Raw genomic sequence first — 19,141 nt, forward strand, 5'->3', positions numbered from 1 at the left:
AGTTAAAAAATAAGATAATTTAAATTTGAAACAACGAGATTCACTTTAATGCAGACGAACCTGACCATCAGGTGTATATGATGCAGCAGTGACCATTTCATGCAGATCAGTCCAATCCACGACTTGCCGATCAGGAATGCTCCATATGCGAACCTTAGCATCCAAAGATCCGCTAATGAAGTATCTATCATCAACAGGATTGAACTGGATGCAAGTCACTGCCAAACAGAAAACAGAAAACAGATTGAAGCAATGGGTATAATAACAGAATCAAACCAACAAAAAAGTATACGAGGGGAATGGAAGTGACAGAATTGCTTTGATTGCTAAATTTAAGTATGCATCCAGCGGACAGAAAGAACCCTTAATTAAAGCAATGACTAACAAACAATAAAACTATGCCTATATGCATTCATGGAGAGACCAACTGATCGCACAAATGCTGACTAAGGTTATCCTACTGGGGAGTGGGTTTATTAAGTGTCTTTATACCAAAACCTACAAAAGTTTTAAAAAAAAAAAAATCAAAGTGATTTGTCATTTGAGGGAATCCATGAAGAATTAGGGCATGTTTGGTTAGTGTTTTCGTTCACTGTTTTTATGTCAAGTGTTTTCTATTTCTAGGATTTTTTGAAGAAAAAAGAAAAAACAGATATTTTATTGTTTTCAATACCTCTTCTTTCAAATCCAGAAAATAAAAACAATGAATGAAAATGAATACCAAACAGGCCCTTAATTTTTTCAACTTTAATCTTACATTTCTTATGTCAGTTAAAATATAGTAATTACTCCCTATGTTCTAGCATCCACTTGGACAAAGTGGTACATTAAAAAAACAATATATCTAGATATAATTTGTGTCTAGATACAATGTTTATTGAATATACCACTTTGTCCAAGTGGATGGTTATTTTAGAACAAAGGTGGACAAAGGGTAATGTCAATATAAACTAATATTTTCTAGGGTAAATTACACTCACCTCCTGAGGTTTTCAAAACTAACACATCACCCCTCTATTTGACTGACCACATACACACCACCCCTGCATTACACCAACTTCACGTCTAGAAAAACTTAAACCCTTTGGTATTAATGTAACTAACAATTCCTAGTACATATGGCTATTACCTGCATATTAATACTTTATTTTATTTTGCTTTCTTCAATTGAAATGATACAAGTACCCTTCATAATAACATTGGAATAGAGTTTTGTGATTGCTTTTTTCTAGCTTTACAAGCTCTCTATGCATAGAGAGATTGTGGGGTTAAACCTTTTACAATCTAATTTTTACCGCATCTCAGTATAATGATAAAACAGAGGGAAGGTGTGTATATATTGGTCAAATAGGGAGGTGGTGTGTGTAATTTTCAGAAAGCTAGGGATATGAGTGTAACTTACCCTATTTACTATACTTGAGCCAATTTAATGATTTCTATTCCTTGTGCTAAAACCTTAAGAGACACTTAATATTGGAAAGGGATGTTGTATTTGATAAAGGAAAGGGCAGCAAAAGCATCGTATATAAAAGAATATTTTATGCAAGTGCTAACATTATTGTGGTGATAAAAGTGGTTTTCTAAGAAACCTACTTGATACAAAGAAAAGCAAATAGAATGCTGCAAGATATAATAGCTGCTTGTACTCACCATAGTCACTGTGTGAAAAAATTTTCAAACACGACTTGCTAGACAACTGCCATAGCCGCACTGTTTTATCCATCGAAGACGAGAGCAAGTGCTGAGAAAACAGAAAATATATTTAAGATGGTTGCATGTAGACATAATTTAGATTCTAAAACACATGGCACATCATAATCACAAGTAATCAAGAATGTTTAAGATATGTAAGAGAAGACAACCCCTCATATTTAAGCTTTCAAGGACATCTTCTGAGCATGCAACAGCACTTGACACTAAAACCAATGCTTTTACCACATCACTTTAACAGATGTTATTACAAGTCCCACATTTCACAAAAATAAAGTGTCTAGATAGTTTATAATTGCGAGGCATCCCTCACCACATAAGCTAGTTTTAGGGGTTGAGTTAGGGCTACTTAATCTCAATTCTATAGTATTAGAGCCTATCCGATCCAATACTGTTGGGCTACCCACCCACAAATGTTCAGGCTCCAAACAATCATTTCTAGGCGTGAGGGGATATATTATAAGTCCCACATCTCTCAAGGTTAAAGTCACTAGAAAGTTTATATGTGTGCTTTTGAGGTTGAGTTAGGCCTATTCAATCTCAATTCTAATGGATGTTCATACCAATACCCACTAGTGACTAAGTGAGTGGTGTTAATGTACATAAGGAGTGTAAGCAAGTTACGGAGAAAGAGGTAAACAATGCAATGTGTTACACAACTTAGAAACGGAGAAAGAGGTAAACAATCCAATGAGTTACACAGCTCAGAAAGTCTAGTTAAAGACTGCATAAATTCATAATTCAATAAAATTAGAGCAACTGTAAAATTCAATAATTGTGATGTGTAATACTAATAAGAGTGGAATACAAGATTTTAAAAAGATTGCTTTATTTTAGATAAACAACTGTCGGAATAAATCCGGGTGAATATTGTGCAGGAATTTTAAGGCAAAATATGGAATTTAATATTACTGTTGAGGTGAAGATTTTCTAAAATCTCTCAAAATTTCCTTGCCCCTCACTTATAGACCATGATTCAAGGCTTGGTCGCACAATTTGTTCTTTGTTCAAGCCCATGGAAGCTCCTCAAGATGAAAAAGGGTGTGAACTATGAACAGTGTTCTGGATGAAAGGTACCCATGGAAGCTCCTTGATTGATTTGTTCTTTGTTCAAGCCCATGGTACACATGCATTGATTGAACTACACTGGTACTGCAGGAAAAAATCCGTAATCTCCTGCCTTGGCACTGCCGATACCAAATACCAACCAATGTTTAGTCCCTTCTTGAGTGTTTCAATTGCTGTTCCACAGCATGAATGTAATTTAAATATGATATTTTACAAAATTGTCATTTTGAACACTGATTTAAAATTTTGGATATTTGGAAAATACATCATCTAGGCACATTCAAAATTTAAGTTTTGATCTTTCGATAAATCCTAACAATAAATATCATTTTGGTACATGTAAACAATTCCTTATAAATATAATTTCAAATAAATTAAAAAAAATAAGGAATGAAACGAAATATAATTCTCCAATGAAAAAATAATCAATCGAATAAAAGAGAACTTAAGCTTACTGCCATATCGGTTTTGAATCAGTTTTGAAAAATAAAAGTGGAATTTTCATAGATACAATGAATCCTAAACCTGGCCTAATGTACATGGTTATCTGGGTTTTCAAAGTTTAACAAATACTCTGTAAGTTTTACATACGTAACAGTGACAAGTTGACCTAATGTCAAGCTTATGACAAGCTAAATCCAAACCTTGCACAACGACTCCAATTGCTTATTATAAAATCATCATCCACCCATCTAAATAGAAGAAACCACAAGGCATCATCATGCATTTCATAACAAGTCATCCCTCTCACTTGTTCACCGGCTAATGACTTTCAAGGTAAATCTAGAATAATAATGAAACTCTAGGAAATAAGTCCTTGTAGTCCGATTAAATTTTTTTATATAAAGAAAATAAAAAAAAAATGGTTTCTCAGGGAGCATAATTTGGATAAAAATATATAAAGAAATCTTCTCAGGGACAAAATTTTCTAGTTCCTACATGTGTATTAGTGGCACCCAAATTGTGGGGTCAACAATATATAACGGACTGCATTGGACTCCACCAGAAACCCAAAGTACAGTATGACTATTTACACCAATTTCTTTTTCAGCAAATTCTCTCGAACTATGTCAACGTCCAACTATGCTCCTTTTTCAGCAGATCATATTCCACTTGATCAACTTACCCGTCTAGAGCATCTATTATTTTTTTGTCTCGTCAAAACCAATTAACCATATGCAATTCAGTGTCATCTTCTAATCAGATGGCAAAGTTCTTCTATTTCAATCAATCATAACGTAGAAAACTGAGACTGTTTACCATAAGTAAATTCAGTTAACGGGACAACACTGATAAATCAAAAACAATTTTAATGAATGGGTATGAATCTATAAATTCAAGCCTAAGGTCAAACAAAGGGAATAACAGGGTGACTTAAAAACTTTAGAAGGATATTCAAACACTGAACACACAACTGGTAATGCAGAACACACCTATCTTCAAAATAGTAGCTAACCTGAGACCTGGACCAGGAGAGGTCAAGTACATCGTCGAGATGGCCTTCGAAAGAGCAAATGGGTTTCTCCGTGAGCGCAAAAACAGTTTCCGGCACAACTAACTGGTCCAAACTCAATGACTTCCTGCTAACAGATGGCCTCCCCCTTCTCCTCTTCTCAAGGCTACTCTCCTTGCTAGGGGACAGCGTAGCCCGCTCCGGCGACCCATTCATGACAAACAACATATTCACATTGGCGTCTTCAGGCTTCTCCATCAGCAGCAGCTCCCCTTTCCTCTCAGTTTCTACAACCTGCCAAACATGAATCACACAATCCTCGCCCGCACTTGCAAGATACCTCCCATCCAAACTAAACCTTATGCTCCAAATTGATCCCTCATGAGCCTGTATCTCCTGGCTCTTGTAAAGCCCTGTCAGCTCCTTACATGATTTCCCATATTGCCTCACTCTCACTCTCTCAGGACAAAGAAATGAACTGCCATCCTGGCTATCATCTGTCGCGGAGCTGGACCTCCGGCCACCTTTCTCGGACGATGTATCCCTCTCATCACCACTCCTGCTCCACCTCTCCTTATGCCCCGCTGCGGCTACCGAACTCGCCACACTCTTTATACTCTTAAACCAACTCCCCCTTCTCTTCACCTTACTCTCACCACCACTATCACCACCGCCACCACTGCGGCTACAATCATTTGAATTCAAATCAACCGCATCTCCATCTCCATCTCCATCTCCATCTCCATTACCATCTTCGACATTTTGCCGCCGCATTAGTTCCTGAACAATTGGGGAATGCCCAACAGTCATCTCAAATTCCTCCATAGTCAAATGCCTTCCAGTTCCAACTTCCCTAAGCTTCTTCCACGTGCCATCTTTCCTCACCTCCTTCACCACAAACTCCTTCCCGTTATCAAGATCCCTTATAGTGCACGCTTCCTCTTCCACACTCTCAATCTCTCTCCGAGTTTCATCGCTCTTGCCCCGAGAATCGATGACCGTTGAGACATTGCCATTAGCGCTGCAATTACCGTTATTTACAACCGAACCGGCGTCGCCAGAGCGGCAAACCGATCGAATTGCAGGCTGCTGAGCTGGCACCTGTAAATCACACCGATCCGCGGCGCTCTCGGATTTGGATCGGAGAATGGCGGCGGCAGCAGAGGCTGCGGAGGTTGTGTCGGCGGCGACGCGGTGGAGGTGTTGCGAGGAGACCGATCGAGCAGGGAGGCCGAAGTGGCGGAGGAGGCGAGAACGGCGTTCGGAGACGGAGGAGGGTTCCGAGATCCATATATCGTACCTGCACATGGCCAAGGCATGAGTGGGGGAGCTAGAGTTGGAGTTGTTAGTGCTGTCGTTTTTGGCAGTGGTGGTGTCGTTTTGAGGGGAAGTTGCGGTGTCGTCGTCGGAGTTAGATGAAGAGGTAGAGCACGATAGTAAACGGTCGTGGGAGTCGTAGAACAAAGTGTGGGTTTCTTCTTCTTCTTCTTCTTGGTCAACGATGGGTTTGGTCATGGTTTATTATTGTGGGCATTCCCATTTGGGTGTAAGAGAATGCCCATGAAGGAAATGGATCGGATCAAGATTTCAGGAATTGGATCTAATGGTGCTAGAGATGAATGGGGGTTGGAACCTGCCTTCGCAACTTAGATCCAATGAGAGAGAGAGAGAGAGAGAGAGAGAGAGTAGAGGGATCGGATACAAATGCCTCTTCTTTGTGTCTGTTTTGGACTTTTGGTTGCTGGATGCGGATGTGTTCCTTTTGTGTAGTAGATGTGTTTTGTGGTGCGGTGTCATGCGTCTTACAAGTTACAACTCGTGTTTTCTGCAAGGGAGGAGTGCTCCTTTTTTTTTAGGAGTTTAATTTTAAAGTGTATAAAATATTTTATACGGTTATATAATAAAAATATTAAAAAATTATTAAAATTTATTATTTTAATTATTAAATAGTTATTAATATTTAAAAATATGAAATAAAATATGTTAAATTATTAGATTAAAAAAATTAAATTAATGATTAAGAATGACTAAAATAATAAATTTTGATGAACTCTAATATTATTTTTTGCATATTAAAATCAATCATTATGTATTTATGTAAAATATTTTTTATTTTGATTAAATTATTTTTAATGTATATCTTGTATTCCAATGTATATTCTATTTTAATAACTAATTTTGGTAACTGATTTTGTGTGTGCAACTAATATGGTTGATCATGCAATGACATTCACTCTTTTGGATGATCATTTACACTATCAATAAAAATAATAGTTATTTTTAGTAATATGACTTTACATAATTTAATACACGTTTAATATTGCTACTATACACCAACAATGCATCTACATTAAATTTTTTTCTTTCCTTTTTTTATTTTTTTTGATGGACTAGAAAAAAAAATCATTTTTGTCAAGAAGCAATTTATGTTGTATACAATGTAATTAGCTCATCTTTAAACGCTCCTTACTAAGTATGGAGTACCGCACTCCTTGTTAATTCATCAAATTTCAACTCTTTATTTATTATATTTTATTTGAATGGTCTGAATTTAAAAAAGTAACTTATTAATCAGGTTAATCATTTCTTTTTATAAATTTTGGATTTTTTTATAGGTTTTTGATATTGGGTTGAAGTCCAAAACTTAAAAAAAAGTATATGAATATTAAAAGTAATGTGTCTGTTAAAAAAAAGCAGCTGCACTTTGGAATTGAAATAAATAATGCATAAAAAATGAGTTGAAAATCCATATACTAAACCTAGAAGAATCACATTCATGCAATGACCAAAATCTCATCGACATCCACAACTAGCAACTCGAGATAAAAAACAGCATTATCAAACTTATTTGAAGAATTGTCACCATAGTCGTTTGGTCTTGAATATGGGATCTCATGTTCGACGATGAAGGAGACCGAGATAGAGATGAACCGAAGAAGCGAAGGAGCACCACCGTATTGTTTCAGACAGAAAAGGAGAAGACATGACGGCAAGACTTGACGAAGAAAAATGTTGAAGATTTTGATTGGCATCAATGGAGGAGCAACATCACGTTAAAAATGAACATCATCACGTTGAAAGATGAGTTGCTAGTTAGAAAAGGGTGGAGATGTTTAAAGACATCAGATCAGCAACAATGTCGTTCTGTCTTGGATCATGTTAAATGAGATACTTATTTTTTTATTATCTTTTTTTTCGGTCTGTACTAGATGATTCATTCAGGCCAGGACAAAATATAAAAATTCAGAAGAATTAGAAATATAAAAAAAGTACTTAAAAGAAATAAGTTGATACAGATATACATATATTCTTTATAATTGAAAGTTTAAATGACATCTAATTCTTACAAAAAATAAGTACTAAAAAATGATAGGATAGCGTGCTCCTAAAAAAACTGGCTTAATTAGCTTTAGCCAAATATTTATAATGTAATGGAATTTTGTTTTGTTAGACTACTTAATGGAATTAAAATAAGTTAGGCAGATTTTTCACGAGTCTGTCTAAAATCAGCTCAACTCTTTTAAACTTACCTGATGTACCATTAAATTTAAAGCGTTAGATTAGATTGATAAACAATCTAATGGTTTATATTTAAATTATTATTAATTTAATAAAAATTACACTTAAAGATAACAACTCTTTTGATATTTTAAAATGGCCCAATATAAAAGTTTAGACCCAAACCCTTGCTTGCAGGAGCTATGCGCCCCTACTTTCCCTCCACCCACTTTCTCCGTCTTCTTCCTCAAACGATGAACCTCCGTTTCTTCTTCTACGCCCTTTCGGTCTGCCTTCTTCTTCTTCGCGATGTCCCTCCGCTTCTTTTTCTACCCATTGTCCTCTGCCTTCTTCCACAACGACTCCATTTCATTTTTCTTCTCAAATTTCTCAAATCTTTTTAGCATTTTGGTCAAAACAGGTTGAACTTTAGTGGAGTCTCGAGTTGGGAACAAGTTTCGTGTCGGTCAAAAAATTGGTACCGGATCTTTTGGAGAGATCTATCTCGGTGAGCTTTCTCTCCTCTCTCTGTTTATTTATTTATTTGTGTATGATTCAACTTCGAATTTCTGAAATTTTTGATTAAGTTTTTCAGATTAATTCATTTTTAAAATTTTGTGTAGGTAACAATATTCAGACAAATGAAAATGTTGTGATTAAGTTTGGAGTATTCTGATCAATCTTTTATTGATTCTGTTACGGTGTTGTGAAGATTGTTGGTTGGATTTAGATCTAATTGATTATTGAATACCTGTGAACTATCAACAATGAGTGGAATATATTCAAAATGTATGTTGATGATAATATATATATAACATTGATGTGACACTGAATGTGCAAAAACTAATAGATGTATTGGGTATATATTTTGTGCAATATGTTGGCTCCTAATGTTCTTATGTCTGGTACCTTTTTTTGTTACAGTCATTATTAATATGTCTAATTTTATGGTGCCCCTTACCTTCTTGCAGTCCTTTGTTACACATAGAATACTTCTATGCAGTTCAGGTTTGGGCTCCATTCCCATTGTTAATAACCAATATTTTTTATCCATCAGCCACGACTTTAGCATATTCTTGCTTTTCAGATGATCAACCTGTTACAAGCAATTGTGAAAACTCCTCATTGTATGTGTTGGAATGGTTATTACCAAGAATTGGACTTCTAGACAAGATTAGAGTGAAGGATGTAAGAACATTATGTGTAAATCGTGATTTTAACTTTTAAGTTGATCAAATTTGGCTTTTATTAGATTCATTTTTTACTTTTTGCTGAACTTGTAGGATAGTGCTTTTGTTGATTCATGAACTATTGGGTACATATTTTATTTGTGCAGTTAGCAGGTGTGGCTTGCAAAATATTCTCCAAGACTATTGCATTGGGTGGTCACTCAAAATATTTTGTTTGTGCAGTTAGCAGGTGTGGCTTACCGGAACTTTATGTTGGAAAGCCAGAATGCTTAACTGCCATCGTTCGAGTCATGTGTGAAGCTGCCAAAAAGTCAATGAAAAAGAAGAAACTCCACATTGGTCCATGGAGGAAGAGTGGATTCATGCAACTGAAGTGGTCAGGTTTCAATCAAACATTGACTTTAGTAAAATCCATGGGTGATATTCCAGCTAATGAACCTTATCTGAGAATTTTCGTGCCCCTACTGTGCTAGTCACATGAAAGTAATTTAGGTGAAGGTTAAATCTCAATGGTGGCTTTTTGCAGAAGAATTTTGAATTGAGACCTTGTAGTAGAAACTCATAATTTAATGTACCAAGTTATGTAACAGAAACTCTGTTTTGTGTTGTAAATGGTTTAGTCTAATTTGACCAAAGTCAATTTACGTGTATGAGGCATAAGCTTTGCAATATTATCATGAGTGCCAACAGATACCAGAAAAAAAATTAAAGCAAAGAAGCTTTTGCAAAAGGGGTTTCAACATGTTTTACTTGATACATGTGTCAATGAATCATTCAAATTTTTAAAACTTAATACTTGACCAAAATTACAAAAAAAAAATGCCACTAGTCACAACAATCACTACAATATAAGTGAATAAACATACTCTTGATTCTGTTAATTGCTTGTTGCAATTTATGTTATTTGATACTAATTTTCATATTACAATATTTTATTTGAAAATAATTGAACACATGCAGATTCTACCAGTAATATCTCTAAAGCAATGAAAGTTAACAACTATTGGTTCTCCCTGCTGTTACTTTAAAAAATTTAAGCAAGTAAACATCCTTGATATTATTTAGTAGATACACACAACCCAGAACCTCTCAGAAAATGTTGTAAGAGTTGTATATAATATTAACTGCAAAAATTTTACAACTATTCAATAGTTCTACACTGCATTAGGTGATATTGATCCATATCCATCACATATCTTCCCAATATCTTTTCAAGAGTTTATGCGATATTGATCCATATCCACCGCATCAGAAGTTGTGTCTTCATCCACATGATCACTAACATTAGGCGCATTTTGATCACTTGTGTGTCTTTGATTATTTGATACTTCCTGCAATTTATAGTGACTAACATTAATTACTCAAAAAATAGCATAAATTAGGTATAATTAATAATCAAATAAGCAAAACTAACCAATGACCATTGAATTTTCAAAAAGAATCACAATACTAATTTCTGAATTTTCTTATGGCAGCCTAAACTCTATCTCGTCTCATATTTTGGTGATTAAGATCAATTATATAGATTCATAGCCAAAATCAGTATAAGATATAAATCATAGTAATATTCTTTCAAGAATAAATCATTTACAACTAAAAACTATCAAAATTCCCAAATGACAAAGTGAATAAGAACTCCAAAGTCTGAAATAAACCTAAGATATAAAGCAACCATAACATGAACACACTGCTCAGTGCTCACACCAGTAATTAGATTTCAAAAAGTGCAATTTTGATTGCTTTAGGTAGATATGCAGTTTTCAGGTATAAAGAAATAAAGCTTTTCCAAACATTGCATATACATAAGAGTGTCACATTTCAATTGCATTTTCAAGTTCATGCCTGTACTCTTGAGAATCACTTCACCTAGAAGTATGAGCTTAATAAGTTAAGGCCTTTAAATTAAAAATATTTTTGATGTCTATACAAATTTCACGTTAAGTCTACATTGGCTTGAAATAATGAAAAAAATTGCTCGAAGAACTCAATATTACATATTTCTAAATTCAGAGTGTAACATATAAACAAATTGATAGGTCATATTTTTCTCCTACCCTATATGAAAGATTCTCAAAATTTGTTAAAACAAAGAGATGAACTCCACATAGTTAAACTCCATAATCAAATAAGCAACGGAAGAAAATAACATTTTTCAATTCCCACATACTTTCCAGTTCATAATCTTAAATTATTCACTGTTCTAGGTTACAGATTCTATCATAATCATAATTTAACAAAAAAAGGTGAAAAATCGTGGATTTGGAGAGAGAAAATGGAAGGAACAAAACGAGAGAGGAAGAACCGAAGAAGACTAATAGGTATTCACTGTGTTATTGGAAAACAGTTTGGCATGCTTCATGAATATACACAGGCATTCTTAATTTGTATTGGAAAAAAATAAAATCAATTAAGTAAATTCATACCTGAGACTGAGGTTCCATTGGAACTCTAGAAGTGGAAGATGAAGAGGAAGATGGAGTCCCACGGTGCTGACGACGACCCGAAGAGAGAAGAGAGAATAGGAGATGGGGAGAGCGAGCCTAAGAACGACACCGGGAGATGAGATGAGATCGGTAGCGAGTGCTGGCTGGACGGCGACGGCGAGGGCAGAAACAAGAGAAGGATGGAGTGGACGGTAATAGTTCTAGACGGATTGGAGGGTGCGGTAAGTTTACACTTTACAGGAAAAGAAATTAGAGTTCCACTTTATGAATTTAAAAAATATTTGGGTAAATATAAAAAACTAATTATTATTATTAACCCCATATGAGGTATATTTATAAATTATATTTTGTACACATTGAAAAAGCTCAAAGACTTGAGCTTATATAGACAGACCTGTTTTTCACCATCATTTTATTTTAAAGAAAAGCATAATGCATAATTGATATTCACCGTAAAACAAAAAAATTCAATAATATAATAAGATTTTTTATTTTTAAGTGTAAACATAAGAAAATATTCTCAAATGTATCATAATAACATCAAGGAATTAATGATAAATATTTGAAAAATAATATTAAATATATATGTATGTAGAGACATTTGCCTCATTAAATTTTAGAAGAAAAAGATATATTAGAATCTTAAAAAATAATATTAAATATATATTAAAATTTAAATAAATTTTATTTATGCAAAACAAAATTATAATATTAAATATGAACATAATAATAAAAGATTTTGTATTATATAATTTTAATTCAAAAAATATATATACTCAAGTAAAAAACAAACAAACAAACATATAATAATAATAATAATAATAATAATAATAATAATAATAATAATAAATTTTGTGACACTAATCCATTAGTTATTTATTCAAAGTTAAATTTTGTTTCTTAAATATAAATAAAATTATTAGGCTGCGTTTAAAAGATAGACTAATACTGAGAGAGAAATACTAAAAGATAGAAATTGAAAAATGATAGAGATTACATAAATTTCTGTTTATATTTGGTATAAAGTGTATAAAATTGAATTGTGTCTTAATATCTTTTTTTATTTAAGATAAATATAAAAACGAAATTAAAACAAAATACTTAAATATCCTTTTTTTTCTAAAGGGATATTTTGATCTTTTAAAATTATAATATAAAATTTTAAACATAATTAAACAACCTTAATTTTAAAGGAGTATTTTATTATTTCCAAGATTAATCCTAAAAGCTATTTTAATATCTTAAAAATTAAATATAAGAGTATTTTAATATTTTTAAATTATTTTAAATTTTAAGAGTAAAGTATCATTTTTGTCCTTAATGTTTGGAGTAAGTCTTATTTGTGTCCTTAACGTTTAAACCGTCCTATTTGTATCCCTAATATTTATAAAAGTGATTCAATGTTATCTTGTCATCAATTATACTAACAGATAAGGGTGAATGTGGATCGGATCAGATATAGCCAAAATTTCGATCCGATTTGCACTAAAATCATCGAATCGGATCCAATATCCGCAAATTTTAAGCTTGATTCGATTTGCGGATCAGATCGGATATCGGATATATTCGCAAAACACAAAATTTTTTTAAAAGCTTATTTTTATTAAAAAATATCAATAAAATTTATTTTTTTTCTATTCTTTTAAATATATTTACTCTTAAAATAATATTAAACATACTTTTCTTAAATAATAAATTAAAATAATACAACATATGTAATAATTATTAGTTGAAATAAACTACAAAAAGAATATTTAGTTTTTTTTTTTGCGGATATGCGAATCGGATATGTAGATATCTACAGAAAATTCGTAATCTGATCTTATTAGTGTGCTGATCGGATCCAAAGAGGGGTCATTCTCTCAAACAATATCCAAGTGACACTTGGCTTCTTTGAATGAAGTACAAGAAAGGGCAAATAAACATATCAACATGGAGGAGAATTACTGACTGAGGGAACCCTTCCCATGGCCAAACCTGCCCTACCGACCCCGAAAAAAGGAAAAAGAACCCAAAAAGAAGGAAGAGCAAAACCCAGAGAAACCGCAAAGGTACCACAATTATACTCCCTTTAGAGTCTCTCTGGTGGATGTTTATAGAGAGATATACCACACCGATAAGTTTTCACCTCATCGTCCAATCAAACATAAAAAGACAGGAAGTCAGACAGAATACTGTGAGTATCATAAGCTCTATAGACATTCCACTAATGAATGTTACGACCTGAAGAATGTCATAGAAAAATTGGCCAGAGAAGGCCGGCTGAACAGATACTTGACATACAGATCGGGCAACCCGAGAAAGAGAATGAAGGATGAAGAGGAAGGACGACAAAAGCGTCCACCTCAAACCCCAGAGCAACACATATACATGATCAATGGGGATTCGCTGGAGGAGGAATGTCAAAATCATCACAAAAAAGGCATCTCAAAAAGGTATATCAAGTCAGGGAGGAGACCAGGATGCCCGACTTACCTACCATCTCGTTTACTAAAGAAGGCGCCAAAGGGATAATACCCGGGAATGATGATCCCGTGGTGATCACAATGATCCTCACGAACACAAACCTCGAGAGAACCCTAATAGACTAGGGTAGTTCGGCAGACATCCTGTTCAAACCCGCTTTCGATAAGTATAGGCTGAAAGAAACGGATTTAAAAGCTTATCCAGACAACCTATTTGGACTAGGGATACGCCAATCTGACCCCTAGGGTTCATCTCATTATACACCACTTTTGGAAAGGGTGCAAGGTCGAAAACACTAAGCATTGATTACATTGTGGTTGATGTCAACTCGGTATACAACACTTTAATAGGTCGGATCACCTTGAACCAACTTGCAACTGTCCTCTCAACACCCCACCTCTGCATGAAGTTTCCCACGACAGAAGGAATTGCCACCATTAAAGGGGACCAAAAGCTAGCACTTAAATACTACAATGAGACCTTTAATTTAAAAGGCAATCCTAGGAGCAAAGAGGTTAACACGATTGAACTAGGTGGAATCCGAACTCGAGAAGAACTACGCCCCTAATCGGAGACAAGGTAGAGGAGGTACAAATTGGAGACCACCCAAACAAAACAACAAGTATAGGGGCTAACTTGAAGGAAAACCTAAAGGAACAGCTAATTGATCTACTAAGGAAAAATTTCGTCTTCTTCGCCTGAAAAGTTTCTGACATGCTTGGCATAGATCCCGACCTGATGTCCCATAAACTCGCAGTGTACCCTAGCTCCAGACCTATTCAGCAAAAGCGTCAGAAGCTCGGACTAGAAAGGACACATGTCGTGGAGGAGTAAGTACAAGCCTTGCTGGAAGTAGAGTTCATAAGGGAGGTAAATACTCAATGTGGCTAGCATACGTCGTTTTGGTGGAAAAATAAAATGGAAATTGGAGGATGTGTGTTGATTACACCGATCTCAACAAAGCTTTCCCCAAAGATCCATATCCTCTTCCTAGCATTGATGCCCTGGTCGAGTTAGCCTCAGGCTACCGATTTCTATCCTTTATGGACACCTACTTGGGATAAAACTAAATCCTGATATACAAGCCAGATCAGGAGAAAACCTTGTTCATAACTCTAAAAGCTAACTATTACTATATAGTAATGCCTTTTGGGTTAAAGAACGTGGGAGCTACATACCAACGACTAATAAACAAAGTATTTTCCTCTCACTTGGAAAAACTCATGAAGGTGTACATAGATGACATGCTGGTCAAAACCAAAGAGAGCACGACATTGTTGTTCGATCTCTCTGAGGTATTCTCTACAATAAGGAAGCATGAAATGAGGTTAAACCCCTTAAAATGCACCTTCGCCGTAGAAGCGGAAAAGTTCTTAGGGTTCAAGTTAACCCAAAGAGGTATAGAAGCAAATCCAGATAAGTGTTAGGCTATACTCAACATGAAGAATCCGACTTCTGTTAAAGAGGTCTGATGCGTGAGCATCCTATCTATCTTTTTCTAGTGAATTTGCATCTAATTTGTTGAGTTAATTAAGAATTAATTATATTTTAGCCACTATGGATGCTATTTTGAGTTTTGTGCAATTTTATTTATTTTAGGTAGCATTCGGAGGGATTTGATGAAGTTTCTGCAGAGAAAAAGAAGAAACCAAAGAGATGACCAGTGAAGACCGACGCAGACGCATGGCTCACGCGACCGTGCGGAATGGAGGAAAGCGCAATGACGCGATCGCGTGCCTGACGCGAACGCGTGGACTGGAGTTTGCACAAATGACGCGTCCGCGTGACTGACGCGTCTGATGATTAGATTTTTGACGGTTTAGAATTTCACTAGTAAAATCTCGTTGTAAAGTATAGTTTCTAAACCAACAATAATCCTTTCATACAAAAGATTGTTTGTCACAAGTAACAAACCCCTAATTTTATAAACCGAAGTATTCAAACCTCGGGTCGTTCTCCCTAGGAATTACAATAAAGTGTCTTGTTATTGATTATGAGTTATTTTGGGGTTTTGGATAAGAGGCATGAAAGTAAATGACAATGAAAATAAACTAACAACTAACAAAGCTCTTGGCAAGATGTGAGAACTAGAAATCCTATCCTAGTTACCTTTCTCAATTGTGATGAGAATTGTTCATTGCTACCACTTAGTTAACCTCTAACTATGGAGAGAAGTCAAGTGGATGAATCAATTTGATTCCTCAAGCCCTAATCATCCCCTAAAGGAATGACTAGCTTTAGAGATATTCAAATTAATTAGCAACTTCTAATTATCAATCAACAAAGGAATTAGATAACTCAAGAGTCACTAATTACTCTACCTAGGCCAAGAGGAACAAAACCTACAGAAAATTCAACCAAGCATTTCATCAAACACATAGAGTGCAATACAAGTAAACATTATTAAATGCAAGAATTAAAGGAATCTACAACTACAAAAACAAGAGATCAACAATAGAAAAGCAATGAAGAACAATTATTATGAATTACCTCTTATTGAATTGAAAGAAAATGGAAGTAGCAATAGTAGATCTACAACAAAGTATAAGAATAATATAAAGGAAATTACAACAAAGGAGTAGAAGAATGATGAATGTAACAACAAAGAATTGGGAAGTAGAAGTAGAAGAGAACATGAATTAAAACCTAGATCTAAGAACTAAACCTAATCCTAATTCTAGAGAAAAGTGAGAGCTTCTCTCTCTAAAACTCTAAACTAATCCTAAGTATATTCTTTTTGCTAGCCTTAGATGATTGATTCCTTGATTGATTAATGCCTTCCCCTTAATCCTTCATCCTTTTATTCCTTTCCCTTAGCAATTGGCGCCAAAAATGGGTTCAGAAACCCTCTCAAATCGCCAGGAACGTGTTGCATTAATGAGGTCATGTGCTGTCATCGACGCGTGCGCGTCCCTGGCTTGTTTCGCAATGTGCGCGCGAGTGCCTTGTGCGCGTGCGCGTGCATGGCCTAGATCAATTCTTTGACTTTTTGTGCTTCTCTCCACTTGCATGCTTTCTTCCTTGCTCCCTTGATCCATGCCTAACCTATTTCATCCTGAGATTACTAGCAAACACATCAAGGCATCTTATGGAATCAAAGAGGAACTAGAATTCATCAAAATAAGGCTTAAAAAGCATGTTTTTACACTTAAGCACAAATACGGGAGAGATTACAAAACCATGCCAATTCATAGGTTAAATGCGAGAAAAGGTTATCAAAAAACTCTAAATTCAATACAAGATGAACCCTAAAAATGGGGTTTATCAACCTCCCCACACTTAAACCTTAGCATGTCCTCATGCTAAAATAAGAAGGAATTAAGGGGTATGACATTTATTGAATGCAACTAAACTATATGAATCCTATCTAAATGCAATTATCTAAGCAAATGGAAATGCTTAGTTCAAACAAGTCAATTCCCAAGAGAGCATGTGTAAGCACAAGAGCTAGGCAATAGGAATTAAGTCCAAACCACAATTGTATTGAATTATCAAAAGGAGTTCAAGCTTGCAAGAATATAGATAATATGGGTGAACACATGTGATTGAACTTTCGAACCCTCACCGGATGTGTATCCGCTCTATTCACTCAAGTGTTTAAGGGTTAATCCACTTAATTCTCTTCTAATCATACTTTCCAAAATTTGATTTTCTTCTAACAATCAACATTTATTCAATGCATGCATACATTCATCATGAGGTCTTTCAATTAGGTTGTAATGGGGTTAGGGTCAAGGTAGGATCATTTATGGTTAAGTGGGCTAGGATTTGAATCTTTGATTAGCATAGACTCTCCCACCTAACTATATAATGACCTATACAAGTTCAAATTATTCTAACTACCCATTTTTCACTTTTGTTCTTACATATTCATGCATTCTATTCTTTAGTTCATAACACTTATGCATTGATTCCTTTTTATTGAACTTCACCTTGGGCATTTTGTCCCCTTTTTATTATTTTTCTTCTTTTTTCTTTCTTTTTCTATTGTTATATTTTTTTTCTTTTTCTATTCTTTTGTTTTTCTCATTTTCACTTTTATTTCTTTTTCTTTTCATTTTTTCCTTTTTCTTCCAAACTATACACAAGAACATCAATGCATAAGGTCTCTACATTTAATCAATACATGAGTATGTACCCAATTCCTAAACATGAAAGTGTACTACCCTTTTTATCCCATCCAATGTTCCCAAGCCTCACCAACTTTGAATAATAAACACTCTCACTAGCCTAGGCTAATCAAAGATCCAAACAAGGACTTTTCATTGGTTTTCCGCCTTGGGCTTGTAATGTGCTAAAATGAGAATAAGTTCGTTAAGCATAGGCTCAAAATTGGCTAATAATGGAGAGTAAAAGGTAGGCTATTTGGGTAAGTAGGCTAATGAAATAATGGCCTCAATCATATAAATGCATGAATACAAGAAATAAATGGACATATAGAGTCAAGCAAATCAAGGATCACAATCATAGAAAGAGAGCAATTTCACACAAGAATGGAAAATAAGTGGTTATAAAATGTAACCACATCAATAGGCTCAAGTCTCACAAGCTTGTGTGATGAGTTTGGAAAACTCCAAATTAATATTTGTGATGAGCAAACATTATTTTAATATTTAATTGCAAAATTATTAATTCAATCTTATTTGATTATATGTTAATTAATAATTTTGTAATGCAGGATTTGAATTTGGGCCGAAAATAAAATAAAATGCTACAGCCCAAGTGTGAATTTGCTTTCCAATTCAGCATTGATTCAAAAATATTCAATGATATATGGCTGAATTTTTGTGATGATTAACTGGGCTAGATTAATATTGTTACTCCAAGCCCAAAGAAAGCTTCCTATGTTTGATCCAAAATCCATCAGGAAAGAAATTGTTACTAGTTGGGCCAAAATGAAATCTATTGGTACCAAGCCCAATGTTGATAAATGTTTCCATGCCTTATTCGAATCCATGAAGCAAATGAAATGCCTAAATACTTCCAACGGATTCCACTTCATTATTTTGAAGGATTTCAAATTTAATTAATGCATTGGAAACATAAGAAAGAGAGAGAAGATTGATTTAATGGCTATTATGACACTACACGCTACTTAACAAAGGGAAGTGGGAAACTTGAATTCACTTTTACTCTCTCTCTCTTTGTTCATTGATTATTGTTCAAATCCATTGAATATCTTCTCTCTTCTCTCTCATCCCTTTCCTCTTCTTTCTTCGGTTATTACACAGGAAGCCATGGAAGCTACTTGGAGCTACCAAAAGGAAAGAAAAGCAAGGCTAAAGACCATCGAGTTGATGGCACGAAAAAGA

At 34.6% G+C, this 19,141-nt stretch overlaps 2 protein-coding genes and 1 long non-coding RNA gene across 8 annotated transcripts; 1 reads left to right on the forward strand and 2 right to left on the reverse strand.

Moving 5' to 3' along the window:
- Positions 1–45: 45 nt before the first annotated feature.
- LOC130965845 (uncharacterized) lies at positions 46–5,985 on the reverse strand. The gene is made up of 3 exons (XM_057890607.1): positions 4,235–5,985; positions 1,651–1,741; positions 46–218 (listed from the first exon to the last, which is right to left on the reverse strand). The coding sequence occupies exons 1-3, from the start codon at positions 5,744–5,746 to the stop codon at positions 46–48; spliced, it is 1,776 nt and encodes a 591-aa protein (XP_057746590.1). The 5' UTR covers positions 5,747–5,985.
- Positions 5,986–7,943: 1,958 nt separating this feature from the next.
- Positions 7,944–9,710, forward strand: LOC130969853 (uncharacterized). Of its 6 annotated transcripts, none has more exons than XR_009081935.1 (4): positions 7,944–8,237; positions 8,353–8,737; positions 8,817–8,917; positions 9,142–9,710. XR_009081935.1 is itself a non-coding variant. In XM_057895753.1 (4 exons), exons 2-4 carry the CDS (start codon positions 8,620–8,622, stop codon positions 9,390–9,392), a joined length of 546 nt encoding a protein of 181 aa, XP_057751736.1. In that variant the 5' UTR covers positions 7,944–8,237; positions 8,353–8,619; the 3' UTR covers positions 9,393–9,710. The 6 variants fall into 6 exon arrangements, 2 of the variants coding, with proteins under 2 accessions (XP_057751736.1, XP_057751737.1); XR_009081932.1 differs by having other exon boundaries at positions 8,701–8,737; positions 9,066–9,710; XR_009081933.1 differs by having other exon boundaries at positions 8,701–8,737.
- A 241-nt stretch (positions 9,711–9,951) lies between these two features.
- Positions 9,952–11,610, reverse strand: LOC130970634 (uncharacterized). Its single transcript, XR_009082083.1, has 2 exons — positions 11,343–11,610; positions 9,952–10,250 (listed from the first exon to the last, which is right to left on the reverse strand). It is a non-coding gene; the product is annotated as an uncharacterized LOC130970634 (long non-coding RNA).
- Between the last annotated feature and the right edge of the window lie 7,531 nt (positions 11,611–19,141).

This window comes from Arachis stenosperma, chromosome 3, assembly GCF_014773155.1.
Source record: "Arachis stenosperma cultivar V10309 chromosome 3, arast.V10309.gnm1.PFL2, whole genome shotgun sequence".
Lineage (NCBI taxonomy): Eukaryota > Viridiplantae > Streptophyta > Magnoliopsida > Fabales > Fabaceae > Arachis > Arachis stenosperma.